We start from the raw sequence: 22,182 nt of genomic DNA on the forward strand, positions 1-22,182 counted from the left end.
CTCGAGTGCAAGCACTGTCTTGGCAGCCAGAAAGGATCCCGCTCTCCTCCAATCCATTCTCACTCAAGTCTCTCATAGCTTACAGCCAGGTCACAGCACGTTGCCTGTGACTGACAGTCTGCAGCTTGACCTGGCAGCACCTATCAGAAAGCGCCAATACAGGAGGCGGAGTAGTCAGGCTAGTGTGCTGTGCACCACGGCAGCGGACAGAGCCAGCCAGGTGTATGCAAGTGTGATTTCTAGTACGGGGTCCAGAAATCCGAAATTTCTGGACCCCGTACTAGGTAAACCTACATAACCCCCCCCCCCCCCCAAACTCAATCTGCTGAGGAAAAACAACAAAAAATAGCAGTGTTTCCAACAGAATGTACTACCAAACAAAAGTAGGCAGAGTACCCCCTTAAATGCCCAGTATTCCCTGGTGGTTTAGTGCCCCCCTGTGATGCTCACACGGTTCCTGAGAAAACTGTGTGTGCGCCATTTACGTCACACACACAAATTGCATTGCAAGTAACCAAAATTAAATTTTTTTAAATCAATTTTTTTTCCTTACTCCCTGGCTCTACCAGCAATCACTGATAGCTTTCAATTACGGAACCTTTCATTTAGGTGTGAAAGCTGTTCCCAAGCATTCCTGAAAAGTTTATATGGCCCATCCTTCAGATGAAGTCAGATATGTGCTTGACATAAATTGCTGCCCAAGCTTCTGGGAGGATGGTGTCTGTATTTTGACACCTTCGTCCAGAGCAGCCAAAAGGCTCTACCTCAGAGTTCTGTACATGAAAAGAGCAGCTGAAGAGCTAGCCACAGGAGGTCCTGCTAGCATCCTGCAGAAGCCACTTAGAGAAAACAGCTGACCTTCTCACTGCCCAGTTAGAAAACCTTCCCGTGACCTCACAAATATGGAATATATCTTTTGTCATGAATAGGACTTTCCAAATGAGCATCGGCTTTTAGAGCCTGCTTATTATGAAATTCAGAACAAACCACACGATTGGATGTTTCCGAATTCACGGTAAGCCCTGCCAAAGCAGAGATATGCATTTTGGTGTCGCAATTCACTCCAGACCCCTCAAGTTTGAAATCATTGTTCTTGATAAATTCTGACCAACCTAAAAATGTTACTAGGTTTAACATAACCTGTACGGTTTTGAAGATAGCACATCTATCATGATTTAGATATATTTCAAGGTCCAATTGCTAAAATCTGAAGTCGAGTTTACATCAACCAACAGCCAGCTGGACACTGGCAAAATCACTTGGATTATTTCCTACAACGGCCTCTGGCCGCATGGCAATCGCCGTCTTGGACTTTTCACCAGGGACTTTCGATTGCCGCCCAATAACGGTATTTTAACTGTATATTAAGACATTCTGTTTCTCTTTCATCTCTACTCTCTTTCTATCAAACCAATCTGTTCTGCCGGACAGGTATATTTATCAGTGGGTTAAAGTATACTGTGTGTATGTAGTTTTAGAATAAAACTAATGATTTTATCGTTCAGTCTTGTGCCTGCTCTGGTCATCTGATTGTTGCTACAAAGAATCTGCCCTCCTGAGGAGTCATTCTACCGCAGTGTTTTATTATTTTCTTGTAAATTGTTGATTTGCTAGCTAGGTTGTAAATAACCGTTTCTTCCTTCTAGGATTAGCTAGTACTCCGGTTTCCTGCACGAAATTGATAACTTTAATATGGCAAAAAGGAAGATGAAGGCACTGAGCTTGCAAAAGATATACCTTTAATCCTCGGTGGGAAGACACATCAGGGTATACAGTGGGGGTGAGGGAGGCCTGACAGCTGTTTCGCTTTAAGACAAAGCTTCCTCAGAGGCCGAAGAAAAGTTCTTTTCTTCGGCCTCTGAAGAAGCTTTGTCTTAAAGCGAAACAGCTGTCAGGCCTTCCTCACCCCCACTGTATACCCTGATGTGTCTTCCCACCGAGGATTAAAGGTATATCTTTTGCAAGCTCAGTGCCTTCATCTTCCTTTTTGCCATATTACAGTGCTTTGTTCTGAGGTGCACGTGCATCCTATGAATACAGAATCCGGTGAAGCGGACCTATGCCTTTCTGTTAACATCTAGTGCCAGTCGTTTCTTCCTCACTGTTGTGAAATTGATAACTTTTATTTATTGATTGTACATACAATCAAGATTGCATCATATATGGACCCAGCAAGCCTTCCGAAGTGACTATTCCCCCGAACGGTGACTGGAGCATGTCGGACGTGATTGGGCTGGCTGCTATATTATGATAGCATTGAGGTCTCTTCGCCCTTTCAAATCGGAGAGTGGTGGCAGTGAAATTACCCGATTTTCAGCGTAAAATCGATATTTTTAGTTTATCGATTGTACTTACAATTGGGATTGTACATGTATGGGCACCTCCAACCAATCTTAACTGTTTACTATGCACACAGTGAACCTGCCTCCAGAAGTCTCTAGTGCATGAGACCTGCATGGCAACAGTGGCTTAGTAATACAGGATTGGTCGCATCGCTGTCGACAATATGTAATGTGTCATTACATATTGTCGACAGTGTTGCGACCAATATTTAGCGTCAGTCTGAACACCATACTTCCAACCATCGGATTCCCCGGTTTGTAACGGGAGCAGATTAGACGGGATTGGCACGCTCTGTCACATTACTACCTTCTGGCGATCCAGCAACCGGTCCTTTAATGTCTTTTAGACAGGATCGTGAGGCTGGATTGTCACACCCCCACCACAGTATTCCCTGGTAGTCCAGTGGTCCACCCTCGTCCCTTATAGTATTCCTTGGCTGTCTAATGATTCCCCAATCCCCATATAACTTTCCCTAGTGGTGTAGTTTTTGCCCCCAACCCGCTAGCAATTTTGATATTGATCTATGCCCTGCACTAAACTCCTTCATCTAGATCGTATTGCTGCTTCAGGTGGCTGGAGTGTGTGAGGCCTTGATGTGTTCTCAGGCTATGATGATGCGGGGAGTGGGATATTCAGGAATTGGCTGAAGTGTGCAGTCCTCCCTCCCTCTCTCCCCCTTCCCCTCCCCTTCTCGGCTTACTTCCTCCCGATGCTCGCTGGAAGATGGGTGTGACACGGGCAGTGAAAAGGGCGACACGTCAGGAGCTAGCCACACCTTGAGGAAGAACCTGGGGCGGTTCGAAACGCGTCGGTGGGCGGAGCTTCGACCAGCTGATCGCTCCTTAGCACCGTGTGCCCGCTACTGCTCCGAGCCTGGCGTGCTCCTTCCCCTTGCCGGTGAATCATCACTAGAAGATCCCCTGCTGCGACTGAGCAGGAGTGACAGGACCTATAGGATCAGCTGGGTCCATGTGAGGTGGCGTTGCTGGTCTGAACGGAGCATTACGTTTATGTTGGTGAGATCTCCCCATGCTACAGCTCAATACCATGTGCAATTTGGATATATAAATAGGATGTGACTGTCACAAACACAGAACTGAAGTGATTCAAGCCTAATCCCTGTTGCTGAGTGATAAAGGGGGCCCCCCAACATTTGTATACGTTACTGGGCACGGTGCACTTAGAGGTGAATGTGAGGGAAGTGATGGATCTATGAGTGTGATCATGCCATACACGCATTGCAATTTGGAGCATATACAATTTCGGACAAACTGATTTATGAAGCTATCTGCTGAGCTCTTGTTTTTAACTTATGTATTGTTGATAACAATTGAGTTGCTACACATCGTTCTTGGAGAATTTTTATGTCAGTGTTGTATTTAATAAAGTTTTGTATTCCTTGTTGACACTATGAGCCCAAAGCTTTCCCTGTTTTATTATCCGCTAGCAATATTCCCTGGTGATCTTGTGGCACACCCATATAGCTCTTCGTGGTAGTCCCCCTAAATCCCTCACCGTATTCCCTGTTGGTGGTCTAATGTTTCCCCTCTTACCCACATGGCTTTCCTTTTCCTGGTGGTCTAGTGGTCCCCCAGTAGATGCAGAGCTACGTGCTGTACTAGGTTTTGAGATAAGACCTTCACCTTCTCCAGCGCTGGATGTCTCATCCATCCTCTGATTCAGCTGGCCACTCTCTGCCTTGATTTCCTTCAGGAGAACTGGGCAGTAGACAGCTGGTGGCCGCTGTAGAGGATGATCTACCACCACTCCACCGCTGTGTCCAATCAACTGAAGTTTACTGTTGGATAGTAATATTGATACACGTTTGTCACGGATCAATCAAAATTACGATCAATGTGGCTGGTTGATAATCAGCAGATCTGATGCAAGTATGGCCAGCTTTAGGTTAGAGTTACTAACAACAAGATTGGGGTGATTAAATTGTGAGGGGAAGATGGGGTGGCAAAGTAGAGAGTGACAGAGGAGAGAAAAGTGGAGAACAGTGAAGAGACAAGACAAAGGCCTAAACATATCAACAGGTGTTAGATAAATGTGTGTGTGTTGAAAAATTACCTCATGCAAAGTTTACAGCTTTTTTGAAGCATTCATCAAACTTTTATCACTTCACAGTAAATGAATATTGAATATAAATGGATATATTTTGGTGCTAGAGTACATATAACACGCAGTACTTGTACAAGAATACGTGACAATGCCGTTTGGGACATTCCAACCACCTCCCCCGCAACAGCCTGATATTACCCTTTACCTAAGAAATGAAGAACAGCCTACAAACTGTTCAGACCAGGTATTGTAGCACTCCTTTGACAGGTGCTTTCAAGTTTATTGCCAAATTCTTGGTACAAACTTAAAATCATCTCTCTTTAAAGATGAAATGTATGAATTATTTCAATTTCAATTTCAATGTTCTCGTCTAGAAGAATACGGGGTCTAAATTTACGCACTGAAATCAGCCTGGCCCTATTTCTATCCCTCCTATGCCTAACCCTCAACTCGTACATAAGTAGCTCACAGGCTCCATTTTCAATTTCACTCCCTCCTGACAAGAATAATAAGAGGCTGCAGGAGATATTCTGTTCGGTAATCAACACTAAACCACGCCCACTTTTTACTTCACAAATGCAAAATTCACACGTTTTCCCGTCAACTTATCAAACTGTTACCGAACGTTTATTAAATGTTTGGTAAAATTGTTGATAACTATTCTGTAACTTTCATGAATACAAAATTAAGCCTAATGAGTTTGTTAATTTACCAAACGTTTGATAAAACCTTCTAAAGCACTTCATGAATTAAGGCCAAAGAACATTTATATTGCGCTTTTCTCCTGGCAGACTAAAAACGCATGCTCAGTAGCCTAAGGACTCCTTTACTGAATAGGTGCGGCTTATTGAACAGAAAGAAACAAGATTTGAACCCAGGTCTCCTGTGTCAGAGGCAGAGCCCTTAGGCCTTGTTCACATTATAAATCGCTAGCGCTATCGCAAGCGATGAGCAATTTAAAGAGCTTTTCCCTGCGATTTGCACTTAGAAATGCGCTTTTCCAAGCACTTTTGCTTAGCGATGATTTTTTTCACTTCCTGACGTCAGTCAGGAAGTGAACTCTTTAACCCAGAAATGAATAAATACAATTATTTATTCATAAAAGCGCTCGGGAAATCACTATACAAAGCACTTTTTCAAGCGCTTTGCAATTTCCCTATACCTTCCATTGAGCCAAAGTGCTCAGAAAATGGTACATGTAGCACGTTTGCGATTTCAAGAAAATCGAAACTCTTACATGTGAACACTGTCATAGGAAATCAGTGTACAAGCGCTTTTAGGGCGACTTACAAAATCGCCAGCGCTTAAAAAAAAAATCAGCAAACGCTCATAGTGTGAACAAGCCCTTAACCAGTACACTATACAGAGAGAGGGGAAAAGCTGAAAGAGAGGGCATAAGATATTTGCCTCACCAGGATTGCACTTTTATTTAGTAGAGGGGCTTTTTGGTCACTTTTACTCCCCTATACTTTCCTTGTGGTTTTGCCTCATCCAGAGCTGCTTGGTTACTCTGCTGTATGACAGAAGACACACACAGCCAGCACTAGGGGAAGGGGGGAAACAAAGGTGAATGAGAGAGAGATTGAGAATAGCCTGAGATGGAGCAGAGAGCTTATCTGCAGGGGCGTTGCTAGGTTCCTAAGAGATTCGGGGCACTTTTGGGCACTCCAGCCAAAAAAATGGGTGGGGCCACGCACCAGACTGTCGGTGTGGTTATGGGTGGAGCTAAATTTACATGAACTTAAAGGGAACCTTAACTGCTGCGGAAAAATAAATTCACTTACCTGGGGGCTTTCCCAAGCCTCCTGCAGCCGTCCTGTGCCCGCGCCGGTCCTTCGGTGCCCTCTGGTCTCCCTCCGCCGCTGAGTTTCGATTTCGGACGACTGCCAGTCGTCCTGGGGCCTCTTCCGCATTCCTTGTCGTAAACTGCAGTAAAGCGCGTCCGCATGACGCCAAACGCGTCATCGCATGACGCCAAACGCGTCATGCGGACGCGCTTTACTGCAGTTTACGACCAGGAATGCGGAAGAGGCCCCAGGACGACTGGCAGTCGTCCGAAATCGAAACTCAGCGGCGGAGGGAGACCGGAGGGCACCGAAGGACCGGCGCGGGCACAGGACGGCTGCAGGAGGCTTGGGAAAGCCCCCAGGTAAGTGAATTTATTTTTCCGCAGCAGTTAAGGTTCCCTTTAACAGCGGTCAAAGTAGGCCTGCCCAGCAAAATTTTGGATTAACACAAAAAATAAATAAATGCAGCATATCACATAAATAAGCAGTTCCACTTAACCACTTAACCTCCAAGGGATTTTCCCATTAAAAAACCAGAGCAATTTTCACCTGTCAGCACTCCTACCATTAATTTGCCTATAACTTTATTACTACTTATAAAAAACGAAACAATCTATATCTTGGTTTTTTTGCCACCAATTAGGCTGGGGGGGGGGAACTTTTTTTCTAAGAATTATTTTATTCCAACTGCATCTTAACAGGAAAAATAAGAAATAAATGGAAAATAATTCATTATTTCTCAGATTTTGGCTATTATAGTTTTAAAATTGCGGACGGGAGACAATAAGCGATCGTGAGCGGCGGCGGTAAATAAACAGTACGCTTATCTTCTTCCCTGTGGCTGAAGTGAAGTCCTGTGGGGCGTAGATAAGCATAGCGCGTGTCCCCAAGTGGTTAAAACCCACACATTTTATTTGCCCATTTATCCCAATTAATGCAACGTTTAACAGTGTTCCCTAGTATGACATATGGCGCCAATATTTCATTTGGAAATAAAGGTGCATTTTTTCAGTTTTGCGTCCATCACTAATAACAAGCCCATAATTAAAGTAACAGAAATAATAAAATGTAACAGTAATATACCTTCTTGTCATACATATTAAAAAAGTTTAGTGCATAAATTAACTATTTATGTATGTTTTTTTAATTGTAGCTTTTTTTTTACTTATTTTGTAGTATATACAGGCGCTGATCCAAACTTTATCTCATGTGTATGTTCCACCAGCTGCTCAGGATAAACCACATCCACAATCGGTTCCAAGAAAAATGCATACAAATCCACAGTGCTTAGTACTCAAATCGGCATTTCCAGGGTCCCTTTGACAGGGACCCTTAGTAGTTAAAAGCTTATAGTGTAACCCAGTACACATTTAAAATCCAAAAAACGATCTCATGTAAGTTGCCCAGTCTCCAGTTTCGGAACTGGAGACTGGGCAACTTATATGAGATTGTTATTTGGATTTTAACCACTTGAGGACCACAGTGTTTCTACCCCTTAAGGACCAGAGCCTTTTTCTCCATTCAGACCACTGCAGGTTTCACGGTTTATTGCTCGGTCATACAACCTACCACCTAAATGAATTTTACCTCCTTTTCTTCTCACTAATACAGCTTTCTTTTGGTGCTATTTGATTGCTGCTGCGAGTTTTACTTTTTATTATATTCATCAAAAAAGACATGAATTTTGTCAAAAAAATGACTTTTTTAACTTTCTGTGCTGACATTTTTCAAATAAAGTAAAATTTCCTATACATTTGAGCGCAAAAGTTATTCTGCTACATGTCTTTGATAAAAAAAAAAACCATTCAGTGTATATTTATTGGATTGGGTAAAAGTTATAGCGTTTACAAACTATGGTGCCAAAAGTGAATTTTCCCATTTTCAAGCATCTCTGACTTTTCTGCCCACCTGTCAGGTTTCATGAGGTGCTAAAATTCCAGGATAGTATAAATACCCCCCAAATGACCCCATTTTGGAAAGAAGACATCCCAAAAGTATTCACTGAGAGGCATAGTGAGTTCATAGAAGATTTTATTTTTTGTCACAAGTTAGCGGAAAATGACACTTTGTGACAAAAAAAAAAAAAAAAGTTTCCATTTCTTCTGACTTGCGACAAAAAAAAAATGAAATCTGCCACGGACTCACCATGCCCCTCTCTGAATACCTTGAAGGGTCTACTTTCCAAAATGGGGTCATTTGTGGGGTGTGTTTACTGTTCTCGCATTTTGGGGGGTGCTAAATTGTAAGCACCCCTGTAAAGCCTAAAGGTGCTCATTGGACTTTGGGCCCCTTAGCGCAGTTAGGCTGCAAAAAAGTGCCACACATGTGGTATTGCCGTACTCAGGAGAAGTAGTGTAATGTGTTTTAGGGTGTATTTTTACACATACCCATGCTGGGTGGGAGAAATATCTCTGTAAATGACAATTTTTTTATTTTTTTTACACACAATTGTCCATTTACAGAGATATTTCTCCCACTCAGCATGGGTATGTGTAAAAATGCACCCCAAAACACATTATACTACTTCTCCTGAGTACGGCGATACCACATGTGTGGCACTTTTTTGCACCCTAACTGCGCTAAGGGGCCCAAAGTCCAATGAGTACCTTTAGGATTTCACAGGTCATTTTGAGACATTTGTTTTTAAGACTACTCCTCACAGTTTAGGGCCCCTAAAATGCCAGGGCAGTATAGGAACCCCACAAATGACCCCATTTTAGAAAGAAGACACCCCAATGTATTCCGTTAGCAGTATGGTGAGTTCATAGAAGATTTTATTTTTTGTCACAAGTTAGTGGAAATTGATCTTAAGTGATTTTTTTCACAAAGTGTAATTTTCCGCTAACTTGTGACAAAAAATAAAATCTTCTATGAACTCCCCATACTCCTAACGGAATACCTTGGGGTGTCTTCTTTCTAAAATGGGGTCATTTGTGGGGTTCCTATACTGCCCTGGTATTTTAGGGGCCCTAAACTGTGAGGAGTAGTCTTAAAAACAAATGTCTCAAAATGACCCTTGAAATCCTAAAGGTACTCATTGGACTTTGGGCCCCTTAGCGCACTTAGGGTGCAAAAAAAGTGCCACACATGTGGTACCGCTGTACTCAGGAGAAGTAGTGTAATGTGTTTTGGGGTGTATTTTTACATATACCCATGCTGGGTGGGAGAAATCTCTCTGTAAATGACAATTGTTTATTTTGTTTTACACACAATTGTCCATTTACAGAGAGATTTCCCCCACTCAGCATGGGTATGTGTAAAAATACACCCCAAAACACATTATACTACTTCTCCTGAGTACGGCGATACCACATGTGTGGCACTTTTTTGCACCCTAACTGCGCTAAGGGGCCCAAAGTCCAATGAGTACCTTTAGGATTTCACAGGTCATTTTTGTTTCAAGACTACTCCTCACGGTTTAGGGCCCCTAAAATGCCAGGGCAGTATAGAAACCCCACTAATGACCCCATCTTACAAAGAAGACACCCCAAGGTATTCCGTTAGGAGTATGGTGAGTTCATAGAAGATTTTATTTTTTGCCACAAGTTAGCGGAAATTGATTTGAATTGTTTTTCTTCACAAAGTGTCATATTCCGCTAACTTGTGACAAAAAATAAAATCTTCTATGAACTCACCATACTCCTAACGGAATACCTTTGGGTGTCTTCTTTCTAGAATGGGGTCATTTGTGGGGTTCCTATACTGCCCTGGCATTTTAGGGGCCCTAAACCGTGAGGAGTAGTCTTGAAACCAAATGTCGCAAAATGACCTGTGAAATCCTAAAGGTACTCATTGGACTTTGGGCCCCTTAGCGCACTTAGGGTGTAAAAAAGTGCCACACATGTGGTACCGCTGTACTCAGGAAAAGTAGTATAATGTGTTTTGTGGTGTATTTTTACACATACCCATGCTGGGTGGGAGAAATATCTCTGTAAATGACAATTTTTTAATTTTTTTTACACACAATTGTCCATTTACAGAGATCTTTCTCCCGCTCAGCATGGGTATGTGTAAAAATACATCCCAAAACACATTATACTACTTCTCCCGAGTACTGCAATACCACATGTGTGGCACTTTTTTGCACCCTAACTGCGCTAAGGGGCCCAAAGTCCAATGAGCACCATTAGGATTTCACAGGTCATTTTGAGAAATTTCATTTCAAGACTACTCCTCACGGTTTAGGGCCCCTAAAATGCCAGGGCAGTATAGGAACCCCACAAATGACCCCATTTTAGAAAGAAGACACCCCAAGGTATTCCGTTAGAAGTACAGTGAGTTCATAGAAGATTTTATTTTTTGTCACAAGTTAGCGGAAAATGACACTTTGTGAAAAAAACCTATAAAAATCAATTTCCGCTAACTTATGACAAAAAATAAAATCTTCTATGAACTATCTCTGTACATGACAATTGTTTGATTTTTTTTACACACAATTGTCCATTTACAGAGAGATTTCTCCCACCCAGCATGGGTATGTGTAAAAATACACCCCAAAACACATTATACAACTTCTCCTGAGTACGGCGATACCACATGTGTGACACTTTTTTTGCAGCCTAGGTGCGCTAAGGGGCCCAACGTCCTATTCACAGGTCATTTTGAGGCATTTGTTTTCTAGACTACTCTTCACGGTTTAGGGCCCCTAAAATGCCAGGGCAGTATAGGAACCCCACAAGTGACCCCATTTTAGAAAGAAGACACCCCAAGGTATTCCGTTAGGTGTATGGCGAGGTCATAGAAGATTTTATTTTTTGTCACAAGTTAGTGAAAAATGACACTTTGTGAAAAAAAACCAATAAAAATCAATTTCCGCTAACTTTTGACAAAAAATAAAATCTTCTATGAACTCGTCATACACCTAACATAATACCTTGGGATGTCTTTTTTTCTAAAATGGGGTCACTTGTGGGGTTCCTATACCGCCCTGGCTTTTTACGGGCCCAAAACCGTGAGTAGTCTGGAAACCAAATGTCTCAAAATGACTGTTCAGGGGTATAAGCATCTGCAAATTTTGATGACAGGTGGTCTATGAGGGGCCGAATTTTGTGGAACCGGTCATAAGCAGGGTGGCCTTTTAGATGACAGGTTGTATTGGGCCTGATCTGATGGATAGGTGTGCTAGGGGGGTGACAGGAGGTGATTGATGGGTGTCTCAGGGGGTGATTAGAGGGGAAAATAGATGCACTCAATGCACTGGGGAGGTGATTGGAAGGGGGTCTGAGGGGGATCTGAGGGTTTGGCCGAGTGATCAGGAGCCCACACGGGGAAAATTAGGGCCTGATCTGATGGGTAGGTGTGCTAGGGGGTGACAGGTAGTGACAGGAGGTGATTGATGGGTGTCTCAAGGTGTGATTAGTGGGGGGAATAGATGCAAGTAATGCACTGGCGAGGTGATCAGGGCTGGGGTCTGAGGGTGTGGGCGGGTGATTGGGTGCCCTAGGGGCAGATGGGGGTCTAATCTGATGGGTAGCAGTGACAGGGGGTGATTGATGGGTAATTAGTGGGTGTTTAGAGGAGAGAACAGATGCAATGCACTTGGGAGGTGATCTGACTGCGGGTCTGCAGGCGATCGGATGGTGTGGGTGGGTGATCAGATTGCCCGCAAGGGGCAGGTTAGGGACTGATTGATGGGTGGCAGTGACAGGGGCTGATTGATGGGTGGCAGTGACAGGGGCTGATTGATGGGTGGCAGTGACAGGGGGAGATTGATGGGTGATAGGTGATTGGCAGGTGATTGACAGGTGATCAGTGGGTTATTACAGGGAAGAACAGATGTAATTAATGCACTGGTGAATTGATAAGGGGGGGTCAGAGGGCAATCTGAGCGTGTTGGCGGGTGATTGGGTGCCCGCAAGGGGCAGATTAGGGTCTGATCTGATACGTAAAAGTGACAGGTGGTGATAGGGGGTGATTGATGGGTAATTAGTGGGTGTTTAGAGGAGAGAATAGATGTAAACAATGGATTTGGGAGGTGATCTGATGTCGGATCTGCGGGCGATCTATTGGTGTGGGTGGGTGATCAGATTTCCCGCAAGGGGCAGGTTAGGGGCTGATTGATGGGTGGCAGTGACAGGGGTGACAGGGGGTGATTGATGGGTGATAGGTGATTGGCAGGTGATTGACAGGTGATCAGTGGGTTATTACAGGGAAGAACAGATGTAATTAATGCACTGGCGAATTGATAAGGGGGGGGCTGAGGGCAATCTGAGCGTGTGGGCGGGTGATTGGGTGCCCGCAAGGGGTAGATTAGGGTCTGATCTGATAGGTAACAGTGACAGGTGGTGATAGGGGGTGATTGATGGGTAATTAGTGGGTGTTTAGAGGAGAGAATAGATGTAAACAATGGATTTGGGAGGTGATCTGATGTCGGATCTGCGGGCGATCTATTGGTGTGGGTGGGTGATCAGATTTTCCGCAAGGGGCAGGTTAGGGGCTGATTGATGGGTAACAGTGACAGGGGTGACAGGGGGTGATTGATGGGTGATATGTGATTGGCAGGTGACTGACAGGTGATCAGTGGGTTATTACAGGGAAGAACAGATGTAATTAATGCACTGGCGAATTGATAAGGGGGGGGGGGGGCTGAGGGCAATCTGAGTGTGTGGGCGGGTGATTGGGTGCCCGCAAGGGGTAGATTAGGGTCTGATCTGATAGGTAACAGTGACAGGTGGTGATAGGGGGTGATTGATGGGTAATTAGTGGGTGTTTAGAGGAGAGAATAGATGTAAACAATGGATTTGGGAGGTGATCTGATGTCGGATCTGCGGGCGATCTATTGGTGTGGGTGGGTGATCAGATTGCCCGCAAGGGGCAGGTTAGGGGCTGATTGATAGGTGGCAGTGACAGGGGGTGACAGGGGGTCATTGATGGGTGATAGGTGATTGGCAGGTGATTGACAGGTGATCAGTGGGTTATTACAGGGAAGAACAGATGTAATTAATGCACTGGTGAATTGATAAGGGGGGGGTCAGAGGGCAATCTGAGCGTGTTGGCGTGTGATTGGGTGCCCGCAAGGGGCAGATTAGGGTCTGATCTGATAGGTAAAAGTGACAGGTGGTGATAGGGGGTGATTGATGGGTGATTGATGGGTAATTAGTGGGTGTTTAGAGGAGAGAATAGATGTAAACAATGGATTTGGGAGGTGATCTGATGTCGGATCTGCGGGCGATCTATTGGTGTGGGTGGGTGATCAGATTGCCCGCAAGGGGCAGGTTAGGGGCTGATTGTTGGGTGGCAGTGACAGGGGGTGATTGATGGGTGATTGATGGTTGATTGATGGGTGATTGACAGGTGATCAGGGGGGACAGATGCATACAGTACACAGGGGGTGGGGGGGTCTGGGGGGTGGTCTGGGGAGAATCTGAGGGGTGGGGGGGTGATCAGCAGGGGGCAGGGGGGGGGGGGTTAAAAAAAATAGCATTGACAGATAGCGACAGGGAGTGATTGATGGGTTATTAGGGGGGTGATTGGGTGCAAACAGTGGTCTGGGGGGTGGGCAGGGGGGGGTCTGAGGGGTGTTGTGGGCGATCAGGGGGCGGGGGGGGGGGGGGGGGCAGATCAGTGTGTTTGGGTGCAGACTAGGGTGGCTGCAGCCTGCCCTGGTGGTCCCTCGGACACTGGGACCACCAGGGCAGGAGGCAGCTTGTATAATACACTTTGTATACATTACAAAGTGTATTATACACTTTGTAGCGGCGATCGCGGGGTTAACATCCCGCCGGCGCTACCGTATGGCCGGCGGGATGTTACGGCGGGTGGGCGGAGCCAGTTGCCGGGGGAAGCGCGCGTCATCAATGACGCGATCACTCCCCCGGCATGTAAATAGGACGCAACGCCCTAAGGCGTATTGCGGTCCTTTAGCTATCCACTTTGCCGCCGCCCATGGGCTGTGGGCGGTCGGCAAGTGGTTAAATGTGTACTGGGTTACACTATAAGCTTTTAACTACTAAGGGTCCCTGTCAAAAGGACCCTGGAAATGTCGATTTGAGTACAAAGCGCTGTGGATTTGTATGCAGATTTTTTTTTTAGATTTTTTTTCAGGGGCGGGTGGGGCGGTTAACTATTGATGGCCGCGGTCATTCACACGGGGACTTAGATCAATGAATGAGAATTGTGTTCCCATTCATTGATCTCTCATCTGGCGATCGGCAGTGGTAACGAGCGCATGCGTGTGTGGGGGGAGGGGGGTTGTGTAAACGGGAGTGCCCAGGAGCAAGGTACATAGTAGCTACATCCCTGCGAGAAGATATAAGGAAATGCAGGGATGTAGTTACTCGTCCCGGGGAAGGGGAAGTGGTTAAACATAACTAGGCAGAGTTATCTGGCTTCTGTGCTTGATGGGCTGGCTTGCTGCCAGGTTGTCTGGCAGTCCCCCCCCCCCCCCCCCCCCCCATAGCATTCCCTGGCCTTCTAGTGGTCCCCCTCCCAGCCTAACTGAGGGCCTCCCATTGAGGCACTACAACTCTCAGCATGCCCCCATAGAAGAACCACAGCTCCCTGCATGCCTCCATAAAGGCACCACAGCACCTAACATCACCACAACACCCAGCATAGCCCCCCACTGATGCATCACAGCTCCCAGCATGAACGCCACTGAGGCACCACAGCTCCCAGTATGCCCCAATAAAGGCACCACAGCTGATTCTGCCTGGGGGGACATCCGAGGCACCCCAGAATAGATCCATGGCATATGCCGCTGACTTTGGGGCTGGCAATGCCCCTGCTTATCTGTTTTGCAGTCCCACATCACACAGAGGCTACTTGCCTGTAATAGGACTCCTGTCCCTGCCAATCTCTCACACAAGTCTTCAGGCAACCCACCTGGAATCTACAGACTGTCAAAACTTTTCAACCTGTGTAATACGTTATCTAGCTGCCCACATGCAGTCTTTACAATATCAGGCCCTCTTGTAGTTATGGAGAGGATCGCTACTCGGCAACAGGTGCGCAGGGCAGTGTCAATCAAAGCAATGTCTGAGCTGGTGGGGCAAGGTAATAGCGAACTTACTTAGTATTACTTAGTAGCTGAGGGTCGCCTGCACAATACAGGAGTGTTCGCTCCCCCTCCCCTCCCCCTCAGCATTGTTGTCAGTGCCTGGCACCTTCAAGAACTGAATGCAGCCTGGAACCCTCTCCTCTATCTACACTTGGCTCACCTTTACTGTGTGCACCAAACACGTTTTTCCCGTTGGGGGCTTCATCCACACACCGATAGCAGATTTGTTGTAGCAACAAGTCCAGCCCTCAGTAGCTTCGCATTGTTTCTGGAAATCCAGGAAGCGGGTGTCATCGGGAATCTCTGGCATCTCCTGAGCCATGGCCGAGCTGTAAGAAGTTTGTGCCCTTCACAGATTACAGTGAAAGTTTCTGTCACAGAGGTCCCGGTGTAATGTGTGCTCCCTGTCCGATAGATATTACACCAGTCTCTATTGTCCCTTCAGGTGGCAGCAGGTGTGATCATGTGACCCGGGAGAAGAGCACAGCCCACTACATCTGGTGCTGGAGAGGAGGAGGCACAGGTGGCAGGAAAGTCACTGTACATTCGTCACTGGGAGCCGCCCGCCACGGCAAGTCTCTGTGGGCTGTGTGTCAGGCATGTACCAATAATGTCATGCAACCAGCAGGTTCTCTCCGGTCACCAGTCTACACGCCCAAGTGTCCCTCTTTAGCACGGCCAGCCAGGAAATGACTGGCCAGGGGGGGAATATCCCCTCAAGCCACCTCTCATTTAATGATAGGGCCTGTGCAGTGCCTGGTGCATTCAGGCTAGCTGAGGGACATTTAAGTGCAACTGCAATTAGAGGGCTGGCAAGCTGTAAATGTACAAAGCATGAGGCAAAGCAGAAGCTTGCCTCCTGCAGGGTCCGTATAAAAAAACTTTGCTTTCTCACCATTGTAAAGACTGCATGTGAGCAGCTAGATAAGGTGTTACCAGGTTGAAAAGTTTTCAACAGTTCCTAGACTCCAGGATGCCTGCCTGCAAACTTGTGTGAGGGATTGACAGGGACAGGAGTCCTTATTACAGGCAAGTAGCCTCTGTGTGATTTGGGGCTGCAATACAGATACGCTGTCTGCTCTATCTCAGGCTATTCTTAGTCTCTCATTCACCTTTATTTTCTCCCTACCCCTAGTGCTGGCTGTGTGTGTCTTCTGCCATACAGCGAAGTAACCAAGCAGCTCGGGGTGACCCAAAACCACAAGGAAAGTATAGGGGACTAAAAGAGACCAAAAAGCCCTCCTACTTTAGCTTTCCTGTCATACAGGAAAGCTAAATAAAAGTGCAATCCTGGTGAGGCAAATATCTTCTCCTTTCTCTATACCAGAGATCTCCCCTCACAAAGCTTTTTTATGTACCCGGGGCTTCCTCCAGCCCCATAAGCATGGATGTGTCCCTTGCCGTCTTCCCATAGACCTCCGTTTAGCGGCAATCAGCCCCGGTATCAGGCTCAGTGATGTCAGCCGAGGTCTTCTGTGCATGTGCAAGAGGTCCGCGCATGAGCAGAAGACCCAGACTGAAGCCAACTGAGTCAGTTACCAGGGCTGGTTGCTGACGAATGGAGGGCAACGGGAGGACGGTAAGGGATGCATCCATGCTTATGGGGCTGGAGGAAGCCATGGGTAAGTAAAGAAGCTTTGTGAAGGGAGATCTCAGGTTCTCTTAACCACTTTACGACCGCCTAACACCGAAAGGTGGCTCCCCCAGGACCACATAACGCTGATAGGTGTCAAGTCCTGGGGGAGTGGTTTACAAGGGATCGTGTGCGCCGATGCGTGCGCATCCCCGCTTGAGTGACCTCTGCTCCGTCATCAGTCTACCAGTGGCGATTGCCGTTAGCAGACTGTTAGACGGCCAAACCGTCATCTATTTACATAATCTAATCAGCGCTGTACCCCAGGAGAGGTTGTCCCCAGAGAGGCTATGATCGCAATCCCCTCTAAAATAAATAAGAAGAAAGACAAATTTATTTAATATTAAATTACATATAAATTAATAAAAAAAACAACAACTCTGCAGCAGCGATCAGAGCCCAGGGGTCTTAAAGAGAACCCGAGGTGTGTTTAAAGAATGTTATCTGCATACAGAGGCTGGATCTGCCTATACAGCCCAGCCTCTGTTGCTATCCCAAACCCCCCTAAGGTCCCCCTGCACTCTGCAATCCCCCATAAATCACAGCCGTGCTGTGAGGCTGTGTTTACATCTGTAGTGTCAGTCTCAGCTGCTCCCCCGCCTCCTGCATAGCTCCGGTCCCTGCCCCCGTCCCTTCCCTCCAATCAGCAGGGAGGGAAGGGATGCAGGCGGGGACTGGAGTTCTGCAGGAGGCGGGGAGAGCAGCAGACTGACACTATATAGATAAACACAGCCAGCTCTGACAAGCTGTTTGTCAGCAGCGTGGCTGTGATTTATGAGGGATTGCAGAGTGCAGGGGGACCTTAGGGGGGTTTGAGATAGCAACAGAGGCTGGGCTGTATAGGCAGATCCAGCCTCTGTATGCAGATAATATTCTTCAAACCCACCTCGGGTTCTCTTTAAGTCGTTAAGGGCTCTGCCTCTGACACAGGAGACCTGGGTTCAAATCTTGGTTCTTTCTGTTCAGTAAGCTGCACCTATTCAGTAAAGGAGTCCTTGGGCTAGAGGCTACAGAGCACACCCCTGTGGCTGCAGCTCAAGCATTTTGAGTCCGCCAGGAGAAAAGCGCAATATAAATGTTCCTTGTCTTGTCTCTTCGCTTCCTCTCCTTTGTCACTTTCGACTTTACTCACCCCCCCCCCCCCCCATCTTCCCCTCACAATATAATCATTTAACCACCCCAATCTTGTTATTAGTAACTCTAACCTAAAGCTGGCCACACATGCATCAATTTTTAATGAAAGATTCTTTCACTATGACCGGAACTGCTGATTATCAACCTGCCACATTGATCGTAATATCAAACAGTACATTTCAGTTGATTGGACACAGCAGTAGAGTGGAGGTAGATCGAAGGCCCGCAGCATTGCGCTCGGCTGAAGCAATTCGACAGGTGGATCCTCACTCTCTTCTAGGGCCTACCTCCTTTGCTTTTCAGGCATGTGCAGAGCTCAGTGCAGTGGTGGGATTTGTTATAGAGCTACACACACTTTCTCCAGGGCTGGATGTCCTTTCCATTCTCTCCAGTGGTTACCACCTGTCTACTGATCAGTTCTCCTGCAGGAAATCAAGACAGCTGGTGTACATGCAAAAAGAGCGTCGGGAAAAAGGGTGCGTGGTGTAAACGATAAGTGGTAATAGCGTTTATAAAAATATTGTGTTGTATTTCGCTTACAATAATGTTTTACAAATTAAAATACATTTAATAATGTGTATGAAATCGCAAATTGTGAAAATTATAATCGTCCCTGTATTAAAAGTAAAACTTATAATTACGATTGTTAAAAAACGATAATATATGTATAATCATTATAATTGTATCATATTGTGTATAAGTTTCATTTATCATTTCTTCATGTAATAAAATCTGAAAATATTGTTTATAACGATGAAAACAAATATGAGTACGTTTGTAATAACTGTTGTGAAACATTAGTAAATATTACTAACATATTACTTCAACTAAATCTAACCCTACTCTCACACAGAACCCTCCCTCTACCTATCCCTAACCCTTAAGCCCAATCTACACGAAACGTTTCTTTGTGCGATTACGATTCTATTTACGATCCGATTAAATCCAACATGTCTGAAAACCGATCGGACATGTCGGATTTAATCGGATCGTAAATAGAATCGTAATCGAATCGCACAAAGAATCGTATCGTGTAGATGGGCCTTTAGATCCCCTAGTGGTGCCTATCCCTAAGACCCCCCTGGTGGTGCCTAACCTTAAGACCCCCTGGTGGTGCCTAACTCTAAATTCCCCCTGGTGGTGCCTTACCCTAAGACCCCCCCTGGTGGTGCCTAACCCTAAGACCCCCCTCGTGGTGTCTAACCCTAATTCTCCCCTGGTGGTGCCTCAGTAGCGTCACTGGGGGGTGCGGTAGGTGCGGACCGCACCAGGTGTCACTAGCAGAGGGGGTGACAACAAGCTCCAGGCTAAGGGAGAGTGGAGTAGACTATGTAAATACAGACCAGACTAGTGCCTGATGTACTTCTCTCTCCTGCTTTATTCCCCTTGGGGCGGCTCCTTGTTGAGCTTGTAACAGAGTTCAGAGGCTAACAGGGACACATGGTGATCGTTTTAACACCACCACCCCCTCCCCCTATAATAAGCAATATTACTACCTGGTGAGGTTTGGAGGTTCATGGGGTAAGAGGGGGGTGACACTGAGTTTCCGCACCGGGTGACACCAACCCTAGTGGCGCCTCTGTGGTGCCTAACCCTATTTCTCCCCCCCCTCCCCCACCCCGGTGGTGCCTAACCCTAAATCCCCCCTGGTGGTGCCTAACCCTAAAATTCCCTTAATGTGAATGCTTTATTGTGTGGATAACAATGTTTTACAAATAGTGACTGTAAAAAATATATTACAACTTACTGATCGCTTTATTATGTGAATAATAATGTTTTACAAACAGTAAGGGATAACATTTTTAAATAACGTTTTAAATACGATAGATATGTTTAGTATTTTTGTAAACTTTATTAGTCACGGCAGGCGCATTTTGTAAACTTAAATCATCAAAAGCGCAGTTTGAAAACGTTAATAATCTCCGGGCGCCCTTTTTTCCTTTTTGGTGCCCATCAAACGATATTCATTATGGGAGTGAATGGTGGCGGCCTTTTTGTCCACTTGCCTCATGTGTCCAAATTTCCTGTATCCGCTTTAAGAATGGCCAGCTGAATCAGAGGATGGATCAGACATACAGCACTAGAGGAGGTGAAGGTCTTATCTCAAAACCCAGTACAGCACATAGCTCTGCATCTACTGGGGGTCCACTAGACCAACAGGAAAAGGAAAGCTATGTGGATAAGGGGGAAACATTAGACTACCACCAGGTAATACTGTGAGGGATTTTTTTTTCTGGGGGGGGGGGTGTCTGGGGGTGAGGCTACCAGGAAGAGCTTTATGGGTGTACCACAAGATCACCAGGATATATTGCTAGCGGGTTGGGGGGGGGGGACACTACACCACTAGGGAAAGTTATATGGGGATTGGGAGACCATTAGACAGCCAAGCAATACTATAAGGGAGGAGGGGGGACCACTGGACTACCAGGGAATACTGTAGTGGGGGCACTAAACAACCAGAGAATACTGGGCATTTAAAGTATACCCGAAGTGACATGTGACATGATGAGATAGACATGGGTATGCACAGTGCCTAGCACACAACTATGCTGTGTTCCTTTTTTTCTTTGTCTGAAAGAGTTAAATATCAGGTATGTACGTGGCTGACTCAGTCCTGACTCAGACAGGAAGTGATGACAGTGTGACCCTCACTAATAAGATATTCCAACTATAAAACACTTTCCTAGCAGAAAATGGCTTCTGAGAGCAAGAAAGAGATAAAAAAGGGAATTTCTGATCAGTGAGGGTCACACTGTAGTCACTTCCTGTCTGAGTCAGGACTGAGTCAGCCACTTACATACCTGATGTAAAAAAAAAAAGGAACACAGCGTAGTTATTTGTGTGCTAGGCACTGTACATACACATGTCTATCTCATCATGTCACACGTCACTTCGGGTATCCTTTAAGGGGGTAGTCTGCCTACTTTTGTTTGGTGGTGCATTCTATGGGAAACACTGCTACCGTCTTTCCCCGAATATAAGACACTGTCTTATATTCTTTTTGGGGAGAAAATTAGTGCGAGGGCTTATTTTCGGGTGTGGGAGGGGCTAGACGATGTGTGTATGGGGAGGCTCTTACCGTACCTCCCTTGTGGCTGCGTCCCCCTCCGTTCCTAGTAATTCCTCCAGTGGCAGCGACAACATTTTAGTTAATCAGTGAGGGGGCGCCCTTTGACCCTCACGCAGTACGCTAGGTCGGGCTCTGCCCTTTGACCCTCACTAGCGTACTGCGTGAGGGTCAAAGGGCGCCCTCACAGATTAATTACAATGTCGCCGCCGCCACCGGAGGAATTACTAGGAACGGAGGGGGACGCAGCCACAAGGGAGGTGCGGGAAGAGACCACACACCTCCCCATACACAAAGCGTCCCCCAGCTAGGTCTTAATTTCGGAGTAGGGCTTATATTTCAAGCACGCTTGAAATATAAGGTAGGCCTTGCTTCCGGGGTAGGTCTAACTTTAGGGGAAACACGGTATTATTTGTTCTGTTCAGAAAGCTTTTTTTTTTTTAGCAGATTGAGATTAGGGGGGGGGGGGGGGGTCAATGTAGGTTTGTCTCATATGGGGCCCAGAAATGTCTGATGGCGGCCCTGGATGCATCATACTTGCATACACTAGTGTTGTCCAGATCATGAACGATTCGGATCTTTGATCCGAATCTATTTTGTGATGTCGAATCATCAAAATGAGTGATTCGGATCGCAAAAGGGGCGGGGCCAGGAGCGACACGCCCCCTCTCAGCAGGGAGCGGGGTCCTGGAAGCAGAGCTGAGATGGATCTCTCTGTTGGATGGGAGCCAGCCTTGCAGGGAGACAGGTAGATGAGAGAGAGGGGACATGGGTGCCACTGCCAGATATGTGTAGAGCACACATACTGGCTATAACGTGCTGCTCATTATAGGCTGTCTGTTCCGTAGTTGTGCATAGTGAACACATTGGAAGCTTTTGGCTCAGCACAGCTCAGTAACTTTGCAGGCACTGTGATTGCAGGGCAATATGATCCTCCTGCACTTGCTCTAAACAGCTGCACTTCACTTCTGGGAATGCTTTGGGGAATGCTTTCTTTCACTGTGCGACGTTTCAAAGTACACAGATGAGCATATAGGTGAAATACATGTAAAGCATATGATTGCAGCATGTGGGTATTGTGTGCAAGCAAAAATTTCTGCTCTCTGCTCGTCCCTCCTCCCTTCTCTGTCCACTCCCTGCCCTCTGTCCATCTTCT

The 22,182-nt window shown here is 46.2% G+C and overlaps 1 protein-coding gene across 1 annotated transcript in view; it reads right to left on the bottom strand.

The window, feature by feature from the left end:
- Positions 1–15,918, bottom strand: part of LOC137527165 (START domain-containing protein 10-like) — a 109,065-nt gene extending 93,147 nt beyond the window's left edge. The window contains exon 1 of the mRNA XM_068247633.1: positions 15,353–15,918. Coding sequence (XP_068103734.1) covers positions 15,353–15,514 — 162 coding nt within the window. The 5' untranslated portion in view covers positions 15,515–15,918. The remainder of the gene's footprint in view (positions 1–15,352) is intronic.
- Positions 15,919–22,182: the final 6,264 nt, after the last annotated feature.

This window comes from Hyperolius riggenbachi, chromosome 8, assembly GCF_040937935.1.
Source record: "Hyperolius riggenbachi isolate aHypRig1 chromosome 8, aHypRig1.pri, whole genome shotgun sequence".
Lineage (NCBI taxonomy): Eukaryota > Metazoa > Chordata > Amphibia > Anura > Hyperoliidae > Hyperolius > Hyperolius riggenbachi.